Consider the following 19,061-nt stretch of genomic DNA (forward strand, 5'->3'; position numbering starts at 1 on the left):
TCCACTTGAAGGTGAGCACTGCATGCATTGCTGAAGTCAAGTCTGGATAACTATTTGCGAAAGTCTGCCATTATCTCTGCTTTCTTACCCAAAGGTGAGGAGGAACCTACAGCAACCTTTTGCCTTCAAACATGCGTGCAAACAGAAGATAGATATTTAGCTCAGGGGATCAGTCCTCCAAACACTGCCATTTGTGCTAAATAGCAGTGTCTTACCCAGATTGCTCCCCCCAGCGGGTTCTGCTGTCTTCCTGTTACTGGTGAACCCACCATTCCAAGTGGGTTCAGCTTTCTAGATCGACTAGTTTTCCTGCCAACTGAATAAGGAGGAGGAGTACATCTCCTCAGAGCGAACTTCACTCTGACCCCAGCAACCCACATTTAACAATCCAACAAAGTTCACGGCTGCTGCAATCACCAAAAACCTTCACTCCAAAAATCTTCTGGCAGCTGTGACATTCTAGAATACTGGAGATTACCGTGCAAGATGTTCCAGAACGCGCAGGTGAAGGTATATACCTGAAGGTATATACTCTCCTTATAAGCTATCTCATGTCAGAAGAGTAGCCTGAAGTTCTCTTCCTTCCCCATGCCCCCCCCACCCCACCCCACCCCCATCATCTTACAGCAACGAGTCCCCGAGGGTCAACTGCAGTTACCCTATGGTTGCAAATTAAAAGCTACAGCTCGACAGGAAACACAGACAAGGACATCCCACAGACACGAGAAGAAAGCGAACATGGGGGAAAAGAGGTGCTGAGAATCGTGCACACACTTGACTATTTTACAACATGCTACTACGAGATCTGGAATGGGTGTAAAGAAAAAGCGGTATTTTGGTAACTGGGAGAAAAGAAAGGTGCTCGGATAAGAGAGTTAAGCCACGTGTACATGAGAAACCGTCAAGAATCACAAAAGGTTAAGAGCAACAATTGTACTCGTTTGATGGGCAAGTCAGAATTACTACTTCATTTCTTGCTTTCGGTGAAAGGTTTCCTTTTACATCGTTTGCTGCCCTGAACGTCTCCTAGCGAGTTTTGACCTAAAAAGGCAAAAACAAGAGTTTGTAACTGGAAGCCACCGATCTGCACGACAATTGTAAAAGTGACAAAGTGACAGGCAACAGTAAAACATCGCAGAGGAACATTACCAAGCAGAATCTGACACTGCACCATGTAACCTTATAATACTTTACATAACTAAATGTGGATGATAAATTAAGGATAATGTAAATAGAAAAAGATTTGTTAATTTACACCAAAACTTAATCAAACAGCAGGCATTAGGGAGCATCTTACAGGCGGAAAGCCAGGGAGAGAGTTGGAGAGGTTTAGGGAGGGAATTCCAGACCTAAGGTGCTAGAAATTTGAAGGCATTTAATTACTTTTTAAAAAAATCAATAAATGGCAGGCCTCAAAATACTAAAATGTAATTACTCCCATCTGTAACTCACCAACTCAAAGTTTGTACTTTTGGTGATATTTAGGGTCTTGTGGTGCAGTTGGTAGAGTTCCTTCCTACCTCTGCATCATAAGCTCCGGGTTCAAGTCACACTTCAGGACTTGATGGCCACAGAAGGTGAGTTGACAACAGGGCCAAACAGGTTGATCATCAGCCTGTAGATCCTTCATTTTTCATTTATTTGTGGGACATGGGCGTCGCTGGCTGGCCAACATTTATTGCCCATCCCTAGTCGCCTGAGGACAGTTGAGAGTCAACCACATTGCTGTGGCTCTGGAGTCACATGTAGGCCAGACCAGGTAAGGACGGCAGATTTCCTTCCCTATTTGACACTAGTGAACCAGATGGGTTTTCCCGACAATCGACAATGGTTTCATGGTCATCAGATTCTTAATTCCAGATATTTTTTATTGCCCTCAAATTCCACCATCTGCCGTGGCGGGATTCGAACCCGGGTCCCCAGAACATTAGCTGAGTTCCTGGATTAATACTCTAGTGATAATACCAATAGGTTATCGCCTCCCCCTCAACATGCCTGATGGCAGACGGTAAGAGTGGGAGAGCTTCCTGGTCAGCCATACTGCAGAACAAACCACTGCAGTGCTTTGCCAAGCATAATGATGGACCATTTCAATGGAAGTTCATGGTCACTAATACCCTAAGGGCATGGTACCTAAAGGAGGAGGAATGAGGATGCTGGCACTGGGAAAATGGGACATTTCAGCATCAGGATCAAAGGTTCTTGAAAGGGTTAAAAATCACAAGTTTAAAAATCACATAAGCTGTAAGCTGAACCTCAGTGAAAACTATGTGCAAATGACAGGTTTTGATTTAAGTAAGCCCTGATAAGGCTCAAGGACAATTTAATCGAATGATGCAGTTCATGTCTGTCCATTAGAACAAGGAACAGTGGAAAAGGAGGTTGAGATGCCATTGGTCAGAGATATAGCTATCATTTCTGGACGACATGGTAGGTTGGTGCAAAAGGTTGGATCTCATGGGATAAAGGGGGAGGTGGCTAGATGGGTGGAGAACTGGCTTGGTCACAGAAGACAGAGGGTGGTAGTGGAAAGGTCTTTTTCCGGCTGGATGCCTGTGACTAGTGGTGTTCCGCAGGGCTCAGTGTTGGGACCTCTGCTGTTTGATTTATATAAACGATCTGGACAAAGGTGTAACTGGGGTGATCAGTAAATTTGCGGACGACACGAAAATGGTTGGACTTGCGGATAGTGAGGAACATTGTCAGAGGCTACAGAAGGATATAGATAGGCTGGAAATTTGGGCAAAGAAATGGCAGATGGAGTTCAATCCAGATAAATGCGAAGTGATGCATTTTGGTAGAACGAACGTTGGTTCGGCCGCATTTGGAATACTGCGCCCAGTTCTGGTCGCCACACTACCAGAAGGACGTGGAGGCTTTAGAGAGAGTGCAGAGGAGGTTTACCAGGATGTTGCCTGGTATGGAAGGGCTTAGTTATGAGGAGAGATTGGGTAAACTGGGGTTGCTCTCACTGGAAAGACGGAGGATGAGGGGTGACCTAATAGAGGTGTATAACATTATGAAAGGCATAGATAGGGTGAACCGTGGAAAGCTTTTTCCCAGGTCGGTGGTGACGTTCACGAGGGGTAATGGGGGGGGGGGAGTTTTAACATGGATATCAGAAGGACGTATTTTACACAGAGGGTGGTGGGGGCCTGGAATGCGCTGCCGGGCAAGGTGGTTGAGGCGGACACACTGGGAACGTTTAAGACTTATCTAGATAGCCACATGAACGGAGTGGGAATGGAGGGATACAAAAGAATGGTCTAGTTTGGACCAGGGAGCGGCGCAGGCTTGGAGGGCCGAAGGGCCTGTTCCTGTGCTGTATTGTTCTTTGATATAACATGCACAAGTTTTAATCATCATAGATCATAGAATCTACAGTGCAGGAGGCCGCCATTTGCCCCATCGAGCCTGCACCGACAGCAATCCAACCCAGGTCCTGTCCTTTCCCCATAACCCCACATATTTACCCTCCTAATCCCTCTGACATTTAGGGGCAGTTTATCATGGCGAGTCAACCTAACTCGCATATCTTTGGAGTATGGGAGGAAACTGGAACACCCGGAGGAAACCCACGCAGACGGGGGAGAATGTACAGAGTTTGCACAGTCACCCGAGGCCGGAATTGAACCCGGGTCCCTGGCGCTGTGAGGCAGCAGTGTTAACCACTGTGCCACTCATAATTGGACACTTTCCTTACTTATGCATGATGTAACCATAACTATGATTGGATTGAGATAACTCCTGTTCTGTTACTGGTATATGCTAATTACTTGTAACCAAAGCTGAGACTTTAATTGCCTTTGTGTTTTTGTATTTTTCACTCGGAATGGATCCTATAGCTGTTTATAGTAAAGATCATCTTTAAACCACACTGTTCCTTTGTTTGGCTACTTGAGGCGAACAATAGTTTTTAAATACAACAAGAAAACCATTGTAACAGCCCTCAACAGTTCTCATGTCACATATGGAGGAAGAGTCTAGTTAGAATCATAGATTCCCTACAGTGCATTTGGCCCAGAGTCTGCACCAACCACAATCCCACCCAGGCCCTATCCCCATAACCTCATTCATTTACCCTAGCTAGTCCCCATGACAGTATGGGGCAATTTAGCATGGCCAATCAACCTACCCCACACATCTTTGGACTGTGGGAGGAAACCGGAGCACCCGGAGGAAACCCACGCAGACACGGGGATAATGTGCAAACTCCACACAGACAGACAGTGACCCGAGGCCGGAATTGAACCTAGGTCCCTAGCGCTGAGAGGCAGCAGTGCTAATCACTGTGCCGCCGTGTCGCCCCCTTGATGTTTTAATATTGCGTTTAATCCCACCTCTAGAACTGCATCAATTTACCATTACCTGCTATCCTTCACAACCTCTCAGGCATTTCTGCCATTTCAATCTTAGTTTGCAGCACGGTGCTCGATGGACCCACGCCCACCAGAACCTAAGCCCAAGACTATTCCACACCTCGAACCTTCAGAGCTCATCGCCTTGGTATGGGTCATCCAATTCCAATGCTGAAAGGACAATGCACTGACTCAACGAGTCAAGTGCAGGCAAGCCCAGTTTGATTTGATGATTTGAGATTCATTTTTTGGGTGACCAACCAAGAGAAAATGGGAGGAAACATGGTGAGTGAGCTGATCAAACATCAGTTATAACAAATTAACCCAGGGAAACATTCTTTCAGCATCAAGCTTTTTCCCAGGGTGGAAGAGTCAATTACAAGGGGCATAGGTGCGAGGGGCAAGGTTTAAAGGAGATGTACAAGGCAAGTTTTTTTTTACACAGAGGGTGGTGGGTGCCTGGAACTGACTGCCGGGGAGGTAGTGGAAGCAGATATGATAGTGACTTTTAAGGGGCATCTGAACAAATACATGAATAGGATGGGAATAGAGGGATACGGTCCCCGGAAGGGTAGGGGGTTTTAGTTCAGTCAGGCAGCATGGTCGATGCTGGCTTGGAGGGCCGAAGGGCCTGTTCCTGTGCTGTAATTTTCTTTGTTCTTTGATTGACATTTCATCTCAATCAGCCACGCATCGTCCCGACTTCCGCTGTCACTGGGCTAAGATTCTGGGACCCCCCTCTCTCCTAACAGCACCCACCCATTCAGGAAGGTGGCTGGCCACCATCTTCTCAACAGCAACAAATGGTTGCATCACCCATATCCCAATGAATGAAAAAGATCTCTTTCAGCACAAGCCTGCTCACTGCTCAACAAGATTACCAATAACCAACAAGATGAAGAAAAGATTAAGTTAATTACCGTTCTTGTAACGATTTGACTTCTAGAAGGTGTGAATTGACTAAATTGCATCTCTCTCAATTAAAATGAAAATTTGTTAATTCGAATGATGCTTCCCACTTTTCCAAGAGCAAGCTCCAGGATATTGGGAGCAGGAACGAGGATGAGAGGAAGTTTTGCCGGAAGGTAAGTGAGGGGTTTACCTGATTGAGCCAGCCAGCAGTGGGTTGAAGGCGTACAACCAGTCATACATATCTTTGTCATTGCTTGCCTGCAGAAGTATTCCACGATGTTTTGTGCACACTGCAAATGTGTTGGCTGTCTGTAATAGTGCGGAAAAATAAATTAACAAATGGTTATTTACTGGGCCTCTTGAGACCAGAGAGCTTTATTCACCTTTCGCTTCTAACCATCAATTAAGAATGTTGCATTCCTAATGTGATCATCGAAGATGCTTCTTTACTACCAATTTTAACCTTTCCTACATCTCTCCAGAAGGTACTGAACCATTACTAAGCTGCAGTCCAATAGGTAGTGGCTGCCCAGCTAAGTGGCCAATCTTTATGAGCCTTGACAATGTGGCAGAGGATTTATACACTAAGATATGAACAGCTGGAGGAGGCCATTCAGCCTCTCGAGCCTGTTCCGCCATTCAATGAGATCATGGCTGATCTGATTGTGGCCTCCACTCCACATTCCGCCTACCCCCGATAACCTTTCACTCCCTTGTTAGCCAAGAATCTATCTACCTTGGCCATAAAAATATTCAATAATCCTGCCTTGACCGCTCGCTTAATGAGAGAATTGCAAAGACCCTCAGGAAAAAATTGCCTAATCTCCATCTTAAAAGGAGGACTGCTTATTTTTAAACTGCATCCCCAGTCTCTCCTGCAAGGGGAAACTTCTTTTTAGCATCCACCCTGTCAAGTTCCCTCAGAATGTTAAATGTTTCAATGAGACCACCTCTCATTTTTCTAAACTCCAGTGGATACAGTCCCACCCTGTCCAGCCTTTCCTCATCCCAAACACTCCAATCGTAGGTATCAGTTGAGTGAACCTGCTCTGAACAGCTTCTAACACATTCACATCCTTCTCAAATAATGAGTCCGAAACTGTACACAGTACTTTAGATGTTGTCTCACCAATGTCCTGTACAATTGGAGCAAAACATCCCTACTTTTATATTCTATTCTCCTGGCAAAGGACGACAATATTCCATTTGCCTTCCGAATTACTGGCTGTACCTGCATACTAACTTTTTCTGATCATGTACCAGGACACCCAGATCCCTCTGTACACTCACCAGATGAAGGAGCAATGCTCCAAAGGCTCTTGCTACCAAATAAGGCTGTTAGAATTTAACCTGGTGTTGTGAGACTTCTTACAGTGCCCACCCCAATCCAACGCTGGCATCTCCACATTCGTGACCCCTCAAGAATCCTGTAATCTTTCTCTATTTAAATAAGATGTTGCTTTTCTATGCTTCCTGTTGAAGTGGTCAAGCTCACATCTCCCACATTATGCTCCATCCACCAAGTTCTTTGCCTATTTACTTAACCTGTCTATGTCCCTTTGCAGACTCCTGATGTCCTCTTCACAACTTACTTTCCCATCTTGATTTGACAATTTGACTGTAGAAACATAAACTGACGCTGCCCTCACCTGACATCCATACAAACACACTTATTAGCATGTGTCATTGGTTAGCAATCAGGCCCCCTTAGATGACAGACTGTTATTTCTGATAGGCACCATAGCCAAGATCAACTCTAACCCTGCACAGCAGAGGGGTTAAACCAGAGCTCTATATGGCCACATCACAACTTTACTTGCTGTCTTTACCGACCGAACCATGGAAAGAGTCTTAAAATGGTTTTATCTGGAATATCTTATGTAGCTGTGGAGTCACAGAATAGAATCATAGAATCCCTACAGTGCAGAGGGAGGCCATTCAGCCCATTGAGCCTGTACCAACAACTATCTCTTCCAGGCCTTATCCCCGTAACCCAATGTATTTATCCTGCTAGTCCCCCGACACTAAGGGGCAATTTAGCACGGCCAATCAACCTAACCTGCACATCTTTGGACTGTGGGAGGAAACCGGAGCACCCGGAGGAAACCCACGGGGAGAATGTGCAAACTCCACACAGACAGTGACCCGAGGCTGGAATTGAACCCGGGTCCCTGACGCTGAGAGGCAGCAGCGCTAACCACTGTGTCGCCCATTTAATTACGCATTTCAATAGATTATAAAATATGAGAATGCAAGTATAAATGGTACACGAGGAGTACTGGATTACCAGAGTAGGTGGATGCCTAAAGATAGAGTGAGGTAATGCAGAAAATCAGCAGCCAGCATTATCAGAGGATTGGCGTTGAACCCATATGGCTAGGTAATAGTTAGGGATTTCAATGATATGTGACTCATGAATGGTGACTCTATAGATTATGTCTTAATGAATTTGTTTTCCTGTGGTGAAGACATACACAAATAAACAACGCAACAACTTACTGACCTTTAGCATTGCCTGTTGATCCTCACTGTATTCTACCTGAGCTGTGGACAGGTTGAGAATACCTCTTTCCACGGGGTCTTTATCACTATTGTAGATAAACACATACGGACGCCGGATGGCAACATAATGCTTCACCCAAGAATTAGACTGAGGCTCCATGAAATGCAGATATCCTTTCTTTGACACCACAGGACTAAAGCGCATGAAAAGAAGCACAGACCATTAAAAAAGTCAAATACAATTGCAGCATTTACAAATACTTGGAATAAGTTGGAGGAAATCATTTGGGAATCTAGCAAGAAGCTCTTACCCAGTCCTAATCTCTTCAATGTCAGGAAGCAGGTTCAGGAATTCGTGCTTTCCCGCTCTGGCTAGGTATGAAGTTTCTACTCGAGAAACCATGGGGAAGCCATCAAACTCCATGCACGGACTAGAAGACCTAGAGTTGGCCTCAGGAGTCCTGCAATATGAGCATAGTCTTAGCTTACAAAGAAGCAAGGGCTGAAACATACCCAACTGAAAATGTCCACATTGCACCCTGGAGCTTAATCATTACAACACTGACATGGGAAAGAGAAAGAGTTTGAATCAGTCATGTAAGAATGAAAGTTCTTCGCAATTGATGCATTAACAAATAAAGGAGCCCCAAATAATGATAATTCAGAATAAAGGGCATGGAACACATTGGCAATCATTGGGGCTTCTTTTCCGCACAAGGGCAGCACAGCGGCTAGCACTGCTGCCTCAAAAATCCAGGGACTCGGGTTCGATTCCGACCTCAGGTCACTGTCTGTGTGGAGTCTGCACATTCTCCCCGTGTCTGCGTGTGTTTCCTCCGGGTGCCTCCCACAGTCCAAAATGTGTGGGTTAGGTTGATTGGCCATGCTAAATTGACCCGAGTGTCAGGGGGATTAGCAGGGTAAATATGTGGTGTTATGGGAAAGGACCTGGGTGGGATTGTGATCAGTGCAGACTCGATGGGCCAAACGGCCTCCTTCTGCACTGTAGGGATTCTATGATTCTATGAAATTGAAGATTGACTACAGTTGTAAGTTGGAATAGATTTACAGAAAATAATTTAGGTATCCGAGTTATAGAGAAAGAAAAATGCTCCAATTATATTTCCAGTCTTTTTGTTACTTGGCCCTGGGATGTTGACATCTTGAGCAAGGCAATTATTACCAATACATAAACTGTAATGGCACGGTGGCACAGTGGTTAGCACTGCTGTCTCACAGCTCCAGGGACCCGGGTTCAATTGCAGCCTTGGGTCACTGTCTGTTTGGAATTTGCATGTTCTCCCCACATCTGCATGGGTTTCCTCCGGTTCCCTCCCATGCTCCAAAGATGTGCGGATTAGGTTGATTGGCCATGCTGAATTCCCCTTTAGTGTCAGGGGGATTAGCAGGGTAAATATGTGGGGTAACGGGGATAGGGCCTAGGTGGGATTATTGTTGGTGCAGGCTCGATGAGCCAAATGGCCTCCTTCTGCACTGTAGGGATTCAATAATTCTATGAATTGCAATGACTGTCAGTTCAGGATGTAGGCCATGTGCAGACAGAAAGGAGACAAAAAGACTGGACTTCAGCTGCTGGGGTCGGGGAGGGAGCAATGATCTTTGTATCTACATTAAAAACAAACAGGATACAATGAATGGGCTGAACATTTAGATTGCACTTGTGACCATTGCTCTCCATTCTTTGAATGTAGGTCAACCCTCAAAAACAAACTGACCACATTTAGGGGCAGGGAGAGGGGAAAAAAAAAAAAGAGGAAAATGGACTTTGGGAAGTTTCATTCCTACTGCTGTAAGGATTGTCTGAAATGAGTTTCAATTGTCTCAATCAGCTCTTTGTGGTGTGGGGGACACAGTCCATAATTTGCTTCAACAGTTTCTCACACGACAAGCTCTTCATTCCAGGGATCATTCTTCTGAACCTCCTCCGGACCCTTTCCAAGGCCAGCATATCCTTCCTTAGATATGGGGCCCAAACCTGCACTGTTGGCATCGCTCTGCATCACTAACCAGCCGTCCAGTCAAAGGCCACAAGTATAAGGTGATAAGACAGTGGAAAAGTACACACTGGTACAGGGGATACTACTTTAAAAATAAGATTAAGGCACATTGCTGCAAGTTTAAAAAAAATAAAAACTCGCCTAAACTTCAGGTTTAACAAGTCAATGAGAACAGTATTCAGTTTTTCAGTGCAAGCATCCCTCAACCTGGTTAGCAACAAAGGAGCATTCATTCAGACTTACTTCTGATCCACTGAGTTACACCTGGAGTCCACCAGTGATGGGCAGGTGGAGGAAGGAGTGAGGGTGGTGCTGCTGAAACTGGACACAGAAGCATCGCGGCCGATCGGGGAGTTTACATCTGAAAGCTGAAACACAAAGCATTTCTCAGTAATCCACTCCCAACGGCACCAATACAAGAAGGTTCTCATTTTCACTTACCTTGAAATGATTAAAAATATCAAAAAGCACGTTGCAAGGTACATCACAGGGCCCAGCCATTTTAGAAAGATCAAACTTTGAAGAAATGACCATCTTTTCTGATCTAGAAAAGTGCTAATATTAACCTATCAAATGGTAAAAATTTACAATCCTCAAAGTGCCATGCCCATCCACCTCAATGAGATGATCATAGAATCAGACAATCCTACAGTGCAGAAGGAGGTCATTTGGCCCACTGAACCCATACTGACCACAATCCCATCCAGGCCCCATCCCCATAACTCCATGGATTTACCCTGCTAATCCCCTTGACCCCAAGGGATCATTTACCATGGTCAATTCACCTAACCTGTACATCTTTGGACTATGGGAGGAAACCAGAGCACCCGGAGGAAGCCCACACAGACATGGGGAGAGTGTGCAAAGTCCACACAGTGATCCAAGGCCGGAATCGAACTTGGGTCCCTGGCACTGTGAGGCAGCAGTGTTAACCACTGTGCCACAGAGCTTCAGGTATCCCAATCACAACAACCTGCCCTGGTCCCTCCACCCCGATGCTATAGTTAAGCCCACCAACCCCTTCTCAGGAGGCTAAGGAAATCCGCTACGATGCTCATCAACTTTTACAGATGCACCATAGAAAGCATCCTTTCCGGATGTATCAAAGCTTGGTATGACGCCTGCTCTGACCAGGACTGCAAGAAATTAAAAAGGGTTGTGAACGTAGCCCAGTCCATCACTCAAACCAGCCTCCCACCCACTGACTCCGTCTACACTTCCTGCTGCCTCGGAAAAGCAACCAGCATAATCAAGGACCCCATGCTCAAACCAGACTTCCTGATGTTGTTCTTTCTAACCTCTTTGAAGAACAGGCTTTATTAACCATGTACTCTCTTGCACCTCCTTCGCCAGGAAAAATATACAGAAGTCTGAGATCACGTACCAATCGAAAAAGCATAGAGTACATAGGGGAGAAGGAAAGGAGAGAGTGCAGAATATACTGTTACAGTCACAGCTAGGGTGTGACTAACAACATCAGGGAGTCTGCTTTGAGAGAAGTAGCTTTGCAGCAAACTATAACTATTTCCATGAATAGACTGTCTTCAGACGATTCAGGAACAGATACGTCATGAGAGTCTCTGTGTGACCCGTCGCTTTAACGCAGGAGAAACATGGGCCAAGGAGCTCGGAATGTACAGAAAATGCTATTTTGTCTGTCTGAAGTTAATTGTTAGAAGGGAAACATGGAGAAGGGAAATATCCCTCCCGAGCCTTCACCTGGTACTTATCCCAGAAACGCAGCACTGGGGAATCAGATGCAACATTACGCTGTATTATCTTCAGATAATTTTGTGTATTAAAGCACTTTCCTGCAATGTGAATTTGTATTTACCTTGCTGTCACTGATGCTGTTGCAGACTTGGTTCAGTTCTTTGTTAAATGTGTGCATTAGAAGTCGCAGACACTGAAACAAATGATTGCACATGAGGGACATTGAACAGACCAGAGAGATAAAAAATGTAGAGACCTAGCATCATAGAATCCTACAGTGCACAAGGAGGCCATTCGGCCCATCAAGTCTGCACCGACAACATTCCCACCCAGACCCTATTCCCTGTATCCCCATGTATTTACCCTAGCTAGTCCCCCTGACACTAATGGTCAATTGGCCAATCCACCTAACCCGCACAACTTTGGATGTCTTCAGATGGTTCAGGAACATATACATCATGAGTGTCTCTATGTGACCCATCGCTTTAACGTAGAAAAAACATGGAAGAGTTCAGACAAAAGAATTAAAACATCAAAAATACTCATCTGAGATTGCACAAACTGAATTTTATCAGGGATAAATTAGAGATTAAGTCCATCTCAAATGATATTTACTTACAAAAGAAAAACCTTTGGACCAGGTACGGTGAACAAAATACACTAAATGTCTGTTTCTACAAAGAAAAATTGGCAGAATTGGCAAGAGAGCAGAGAATGAGAACTTATTGATGCAAAGACATGTCCAGATCTGAGGGGGGGGGGTCAAAGCAAGAGAGAATGCTGGAAAATCTCAGCAGGTCTGACAGCATCTGTAAGGAGAGAAAAGAGCTGACGTTTCGAATCCAGATGACCCTTTGTTAAAGCTGGGGCAAAGGATCATCTGGACTTGAAACGTCAGCTCTTTTCTCTCCTTACAGATGCTGCCAGACCTGCTGAGATTTTCCAGCATTCTCTCTTTTGGTTTCAGATTCCAGCATCCGCAGTAATTTGCTTTTATTCGAAGGAGGAGAATTGGGCAGATATTTGAAAAGGAAGATTTCACAGGACTATCAGAAAAGAGTGGGGCAGTTGAACTAGTTGGATAAAAGCTAACTTGATAGCTCTTCTTTCAAAGAACCAGCACAGGTACCAAATGGCTTCCTCTTACGTTAAGATTCTATGATTTGCATAAAAACACATTGTAATGGAGGTCGACTGGGACATTACAGGAAGATATGGACGAGATGGTCAAATGGACAGATAAGTGGCAGATGGAATTTAACCCTGAAAAGTGTGAGGTGATGCACTTTAGAAGGAGTATTTCGACAAGGAATAATACTATGAAAGGTCTGACACTGGGAAGTTCCGAAGAACAAAGGGACCGTGGCATGTTTGTCCATAGATCTCTGAAGGCGGAAAGGCAGGTTAATAGGATGGTGAAAAAGGCATATGGCACACTCGCCTTTATCAATCGGGGTATAGATTACAAAAGCAGAGAGGTCTTGATGGAGTTATATTGAACTGTGGTGAGGCCACAGCTGGAGTACTGTGTGCAGTTCTGGTCACCACATTATAGGAAGGATGTGATTGCACTGGAGGGGGTGCAGAGGAGATTCACCAGGATGCTGCCTGGGATGGAACATTTAAGTTACAAAGGAAGGCTGGATAGGCTTGGGTTGTTTTCGCTGGAGCAGAGAAGACTGAGGGGCAACCTGATTGAGGTGTTCAAGATTATGAGGGGCATGGACAGGGTGGATAGGGAGCAGCTGTTCCCCTTAGTTGAAGGGTCAGTTATGAGGGGACACAAGTTAAAAGTGAGGGGGGTGGGAGGTTTAGCGGGGGGGGGGGGGGGGATTTGAGAAAAACTTATTTTTACTCAGAGGTTGGTGAGGGTCTGGAATGCGCTGCCTGGGAGGGTGGTGGAGGCGGGATGCCTTTAAAAAGTACCTGGATGAGCACTTGGCACATCATAACATTCAAGGCTACGGGCCAAGTGCTGGCAAGTGAGATTAGGTGGGCAGGTCAGGGCATATCATGCATCGGTGCAGACTCGATGGGCTGAAGGGCCTCTTCTGCAATGTAGTATTCTGTAATTAGCATGGCTGGTTCTCCTTCATGTTCATTTGACAATAGATTCAAAAGAAAAAACACACACGGTCCAAATCACAAGCTGCCTGAGTGTAAACATCTCGCTAATTGACCTATTTCGAGACATGGCACAATTTTTGCAATAAAGCAAATTTTAGCTTTTTTTTTTAAAAAGAAAGTGTTTCACTGTTTCCCAGTTCACGTATTTTTCTGAAGCAAAAGAAAAAAAAACCTGCTTTCTGGACTACACCATTAGTAAACTGAATTAGCTGCTGGGGGATTTGCCAGAGCAATCAGCTACATTTTCTTTCCAACTTCTCACTCCTGTGAGGGTGTGTTTGGCTACAATCCTCTGCTGTATTTCAGATGGTTAGGCAAGAAGTGTTTAAAGTTTATTTATCAGTCACAAGTAAGGCTTACATTAACACTGCAATGAAGTTACTGTGAAAATCCTCTAGTCGCCACACTCCGGCGCCTGTTGGGGTACACTGAGGGAGAATTTAGCACGGCCAATGCACCTAACCAACACGTCTTTCGGACTGTGGGAGGAAACCCTTGCAGACACGGGGGATCGGGGTAACATGCAGACTCCGCACAGACAGTGACCCGAGCCTGGAATCGAACCCAGGTCCCTGGTGCTGAGAGGCAGCAGTGCTAACCACTCTGCCTCCAAGTGGAACAATGCTGTCTGGAGAACTAAGACAGTGAACTTGCGGTAAAAGAACCTGGGCCAGCCTCGGGAACGGGTGAGCAACATGTGAAATGATTACCATAGAATCCCTACAGTGCAGAAGGAGGCCATTTGGCCCATTGAGTCTCCACTGACTCTCTGAAAGAGCATCTTGCCCAGACCCAGCTTCACCCCGCTGCCCTATCCCCATAATCCCGCACATTTGTCATGGCTAATCCATCTAAACCTATACATCTTTGCGGAAGGAATCCAGAGGAAACCCTCGCAGACACGGGGAGAATGGTGCAAACTCCAGTCACCCTAAGCCGGAATCGAACCCATCATTTCATTCACAGCCCATCAGTGGTTAGCACAGCATCAGAAAGATCTGTTTATCTTTGGCCTGAGCCAATGGAGAGACCATTCAATTATTTCAAAACCAAAGAACTGAAACCTTTAAGAACAAGAGACCAACAAGAATTCTTCCAAAACTAACTGTCACTAAGCCAAAGTTCCAAGTCTGCTCACAATAAACAATTGTACCAAACTTGAATGCAAGATCTGAGCTGACGCATTAAATTTTTAAACACAACTTTTATATTCTTTAACCAAAAGAGAAAATGCTGGAAAATCTCAGCAGGTCTGGGCAGCATCTGTAAGGAGAGAAAAGAGCTGACGTTTCGGGTCCAGATGACAAAGCTTTGACAAAGGGTCATCTGGACTCGAAACGTCAGCTCTTTTCTCTCCTTACAGATGCTGCCCAGACCTGCTGAGATTTTCCAGCATTTTCTCCTTTGGTTTCAGACTCCAGCATCCGCAGTAATTTGCTTTTATCCAGCCCTTTACACTCTTTATTCCACTCGGCACAGCGAATGACCCATGAGGTTTTTTTTTTCCAACCACTGCACATATATCCCACACTGAGTGACTTCTCAAGGCTGTGCCTCACTGCGCTGTACCTTGGTGGCCAGCTCTTTCTCTCGATCCACGAGGCTCTGAATGTCCGCCGAGTCATATCCGCTGCTTTCACTGGGCGTGACGGCGCTCTCGAACGTTGTGGTAGATATCTGTGAGGAGATGCTGGTCGAGGTGCTGAGCGTACCACTGCTCATACTGGGCGAGAGGGAATCACAGAGAGATTTGGAAGTCGTCTCGCCGAGTTTCTCACGCAGCAGCAGCAGATGGCGTGTCCTCTCAACCTTCAGAAATACACCACAGGTTAGCGGCCTGAACATATAATGAAAGTGCTCAAAGTACAGAAGCGCGATATTGAGATACATTAAACACCTGTGTTCATTTGTCACACGAGGAAAAATTGCACAGGTCAGGGCAGGGCCATGGGTAAAAGGTAGGTATGTGGGACTGCTCTTACAGAAGGCCAGAATGGAAACAATGGGATGAATGGCCTCCTCCTGCGATTTTCAAAGCTAATTTTCAGTCCAACATAAATGGAGAAAAGTAGAAATATTCTCAAATTCAGCCCTTCGAGCCTGCTCCGCCATTCAGTCAGATCATGGCTGATCTCTCCCAGGTCTCAAATCCACCTCACCACCTGTTCCCCATGTCCTCTTATCCCTTTCTCCATTAGAAATATATATCTATCTCCTTCCTGAAACCATGTAACGATTCAGAGTCCACTGCGCTCTGCTTTAAATCAAACAGAGGAGAAACTGTGGGACAGATAAGGGAGTGAAGCAGATTCCTTTTGCTTTCAGTGTGACGTTGCAGGTGCATTTCTTACACGGAGAAAATTCCTGGTGGGGAATCTTTAATTAACTTAATTGGGTTTGCTTTGAGCATTGTCAAAGACTGTGGTAGGTAAACATTTGTTTCCATGCAATAGGTGAAAATTTTGAAATCTTACTTTATCCAAAAGCAATAATTTGTCATGGAATACTGAAGGTGAATGCACCTTTCCAACATAGGGCTGGAAGTCGAGCAAAAAACCCTGCCCTTTCTGATCATTGCTCTCAACTCAAAGAACTCCCAAGTGTAAGCTTCTTCGCTAGACGTCACCACAAATCTGTTCTGACAAAAAAAATTATGATCTCTGCAGCTCTTACAGCCTCAGTTTGTTTTTCTCACTGTTGCCGGGCTGTCTACGAGAGTCTTTTTAATGTTGCTTAACTGGGGTCTGTTTGTGTTTACTCCGGGATTGGTTTTATGACGCTGCATTGTTAGGAGAAAAAAAAAAATTGGTTTTGCAGGTCAGGTGGCAGAAGTTCTTCCATTTTCAGTTCTGGACTGTAGTTTTAGAAGGGACAGCAAGCTAAAAAAAACCTTTTCACTCTCTCCCTATTGTTTTGGAAATTCTGCTGGTTATCTGAAAGCAAGGTCTTACCTTCCTGCAGTACAGATTCTGCAGTTGGTAGCTTGACCAGAGTGTCCCTCCCTGGGGGTTCGGAGAAACTATTTTGACTTCAACTTGTTCTGAGTGAATCCAGAGGACTGCAGACTTCAACCAAAGGTCTCAATTTCCAGTATCACGTGAGCATTAGTCTTTGCCGTGTAGAATTTGTTTAAAGGGTTTTGTCTATGGAAGCTTTAGGTTTCGATTGGAACACATTAGGTATATTTGTTAAGGGTTATATATTATAGCGGTTGTTCTGTTTCTTGTCTGTAATTGGTAAAAGTTCTTGCTAATTTTCTTACTATACATATTAACTATATTCTTAAATAAACTTTTTTGATAAAAGCTCCCTAGTGGGTCATTCGAATCACACCTGAAGTGAAACATATCATGCTTATCCTCACCAAATTCAAGGTGCAAAACTTATGATCCAGGTGGGCTCCATAAACCAGTTTCTGACCTGAACCATAACACACTGCAATGAAGTTATTGTGAAAATCCCCCAGTCGCCACACTCTGGCGGCTGTTCGGATACACTGAAGGAGGACTTAGCGTGGCCAATGTACCTAACCAGCATGTCTTTCGGATTATGGGAGGAAACCGGAGGTTACAATAGGTTATCAACCTGAAACGTTAAACTCTGCGAGCATGATATTACCGCCCATTCACGCCGCGCTCCAGCCGCAGCGAAGACGAAGAATTTGACAACAAGCCAAATCTCCGTTCACCGCAGGGGGATGGGAAAATTCCGCTGGCGTGAACGGTCGGAAAATTCCTGCCTCTTTAGACGCTGCCTGACCAGGCTGAGTGTTGTACGTTTCAATTTCAGGTCTCCTGCCTCCACTCTATTTTTGGTTTTGTAAATCTGTTCACCTCGTGTAGGAGGTCCAGTTTTTCCAGTTCCCACTGATGTTCCAAGATGAGGCTGTCCCCGCGAGGTCTCCATCCGGCGAGATTCTCCTCTCCGCGCACGTAGGCAACCGAGGTGTCCAAAATCTTTCTTCGTCTCCTTTGCATTCCTGGAGCAGAACAGATCATTATTCCACCCACTGGTCTGTGTTGCACAAACACGACTGCTGCTAAGTATATTTTCACACAGACATGGGAAACACGCATCAGAAATGTGTCTCCTGCTGGGGCAATGCAACCCACGTGGAGCGAGGATTTGTGGAATCAGATTAGATGTAGGTGGGCAATTTACGTGACACTCTGTCCACAGCACACAGGGGGGGCGGGCACACGGGGGGGCGGGCACACGGGGGGGCGGGCACACGGGGGGGCGGGCACACGGGGGGGCGGGCACACGGGGGGGCGGGCACACGGGGGGGCGGGCACACGGGGGGGCGGGCACACGGGGGGGCGGGCACACGGGGGGGCGGGCACACGGGGGGGCGGGCACACGGGGGGGCGGGCACACGGGGGGGCGGGCACACAGGGGGGGCGGGCACACGGGGGGCGGGCACACGGGGGGCGGGCACACAGGGGGGGCGGGCACACAGGGGGGGCGGGCACACAGGGGGGGCGGGCACACAGGGGGGGCGGGCACACAGGGGGGGCGGGCACACAGGGGGGGCGGGCACACAGGGGGGGCGGGCACACAGGGGGGGCGGGCACACAGGGGGGGCGGGCACACAGGGGGGGCGGGCACACAGGGGGGGCGGGCACCATTCACAGATCTCTATCTTATAAATGCTTCAATTGGTCATCTTTGCAGACTGTAATTGTGTTAGAACATAGAACATAGAACATTACAGCGCAGAACAGGCCCTTCGGCCCACGATGTTGCACCGACCAGTTAAAAAAAAACTGTGACCCTCCAACCTAAACCAATTTCTTTTCGTCCATGAACCTATCTACGGATCTCTTAAACGCCCCCAAACTAGGCGCATTTACTACTGATGCTGGCAGGGCATTCCAATCCCTCACCACCCTCTGGGTAAAGAACCTACCCCTGACATCGGTTCTATAACTACCCCCCCTCAATTTAAAGCCATGCCCCCTCGTGCTGGATTTCTCCATCAGAGGAAAAAGGCTATCACTATCCACCCTATCTAAACCTCTAATCATCTTATATGTTTCAATAAGATCCCCTCTTAGCCGCCGCCTTTCCAGCGAAAACAATCCCAAATCCCTCAGCCTCTCCTCATAGGATCTCCCCTCCATACCAGGCAACATCCTGGTAAACCTCCTCTGCACCCTCTCCAAAGCCTCCACATCCTTCCTGTAATGTGGGGACCAGAACTGCACACAGTACTCCAAGTGCGGCCGCACCAGAGTTGTGTACAGTTGCAACATAACGCTACGACTCCTAAATTCAATCCCCCTACCAATAAACGCCAAGACACCATATGCCTTCTTAACAACCTTATCTACTTGATTCCCAACTTTCAGGGATCTATGCACACATACACCTAGATCCCTCTGCTCCTCCACACTATTCAAAGTCCTCCCGTTAGCCCTATACTCAACAC

At 46.2% G+C, this 19,061-nt stretch overlaps 1 protein-coding gene across 8 annotated transcripts in view; it reads right to left on the reverse strand.

Annotated features, from left to right (window-relative positions):
- Positions 1–606: 606 nt before the first annotated feature.
- The window catches only part of kif1b (kinesin family member 1B), a 237,337-nt gene continuing 218,882 nt past the window's right edge, over positions 607–19,061 (reverse strand). For 5 of the 8 annotated variants that reach the window (XM_078238676.1, XM_078238673.1, XM_078238670.1 and 2 more), the window contains 8 exons: positions 17,464–17,609; positions 15,200–15,439; positions 11,625–11,696; positions 10,034–10,158; positions 8,084–8,233; positions 7,774–7,966; positions 5,461–5,579; positions 607–1,041 (listed from right to left, as the gene is read on the reverse strand). In XM_078238676.1, coding sequence (XP_078094802.1) covers positions 999–1,041; positions 5,461–5,579; positions 7,774–7,966; positions 8,084–8,233; positions 10,034–10,158; positions 11,625–11,696; positions 15,200–15,439; positions 17,464–17,609 — 1,088 coding nt within the window. In that variant the 3' untranslated portion in view covers positions 607–998. The remainder of the gene's footprint in view (positions 1,042–5,460; positions 5,580–7,773; positions 7,967–8,083; positions 8,234–10,033; positions 10,159–11,624; positions 11,697–15,199; positions 15,440–17,463; positions 17,610–19,061) is intronic. The other 3 variants (XM_078238671.1, XM_078238674.1, XM_078238677.1) reach the window with 3 other exon arrangements.

This window comes from Mustelus asterias, chromosome 22, assembly GCF_964213995.1.
Source record: "Mustelus asterias chromosome 22, sMusAst1.hap1.1, whole genome shotgun sequence".
NCBI classification, from domain to species: Eukaryota; Metazoa; Chordata; class Chondrichthyes; order Carcharhiniformes; family Triakidae; genus Mustelus; species Mustelus asterias.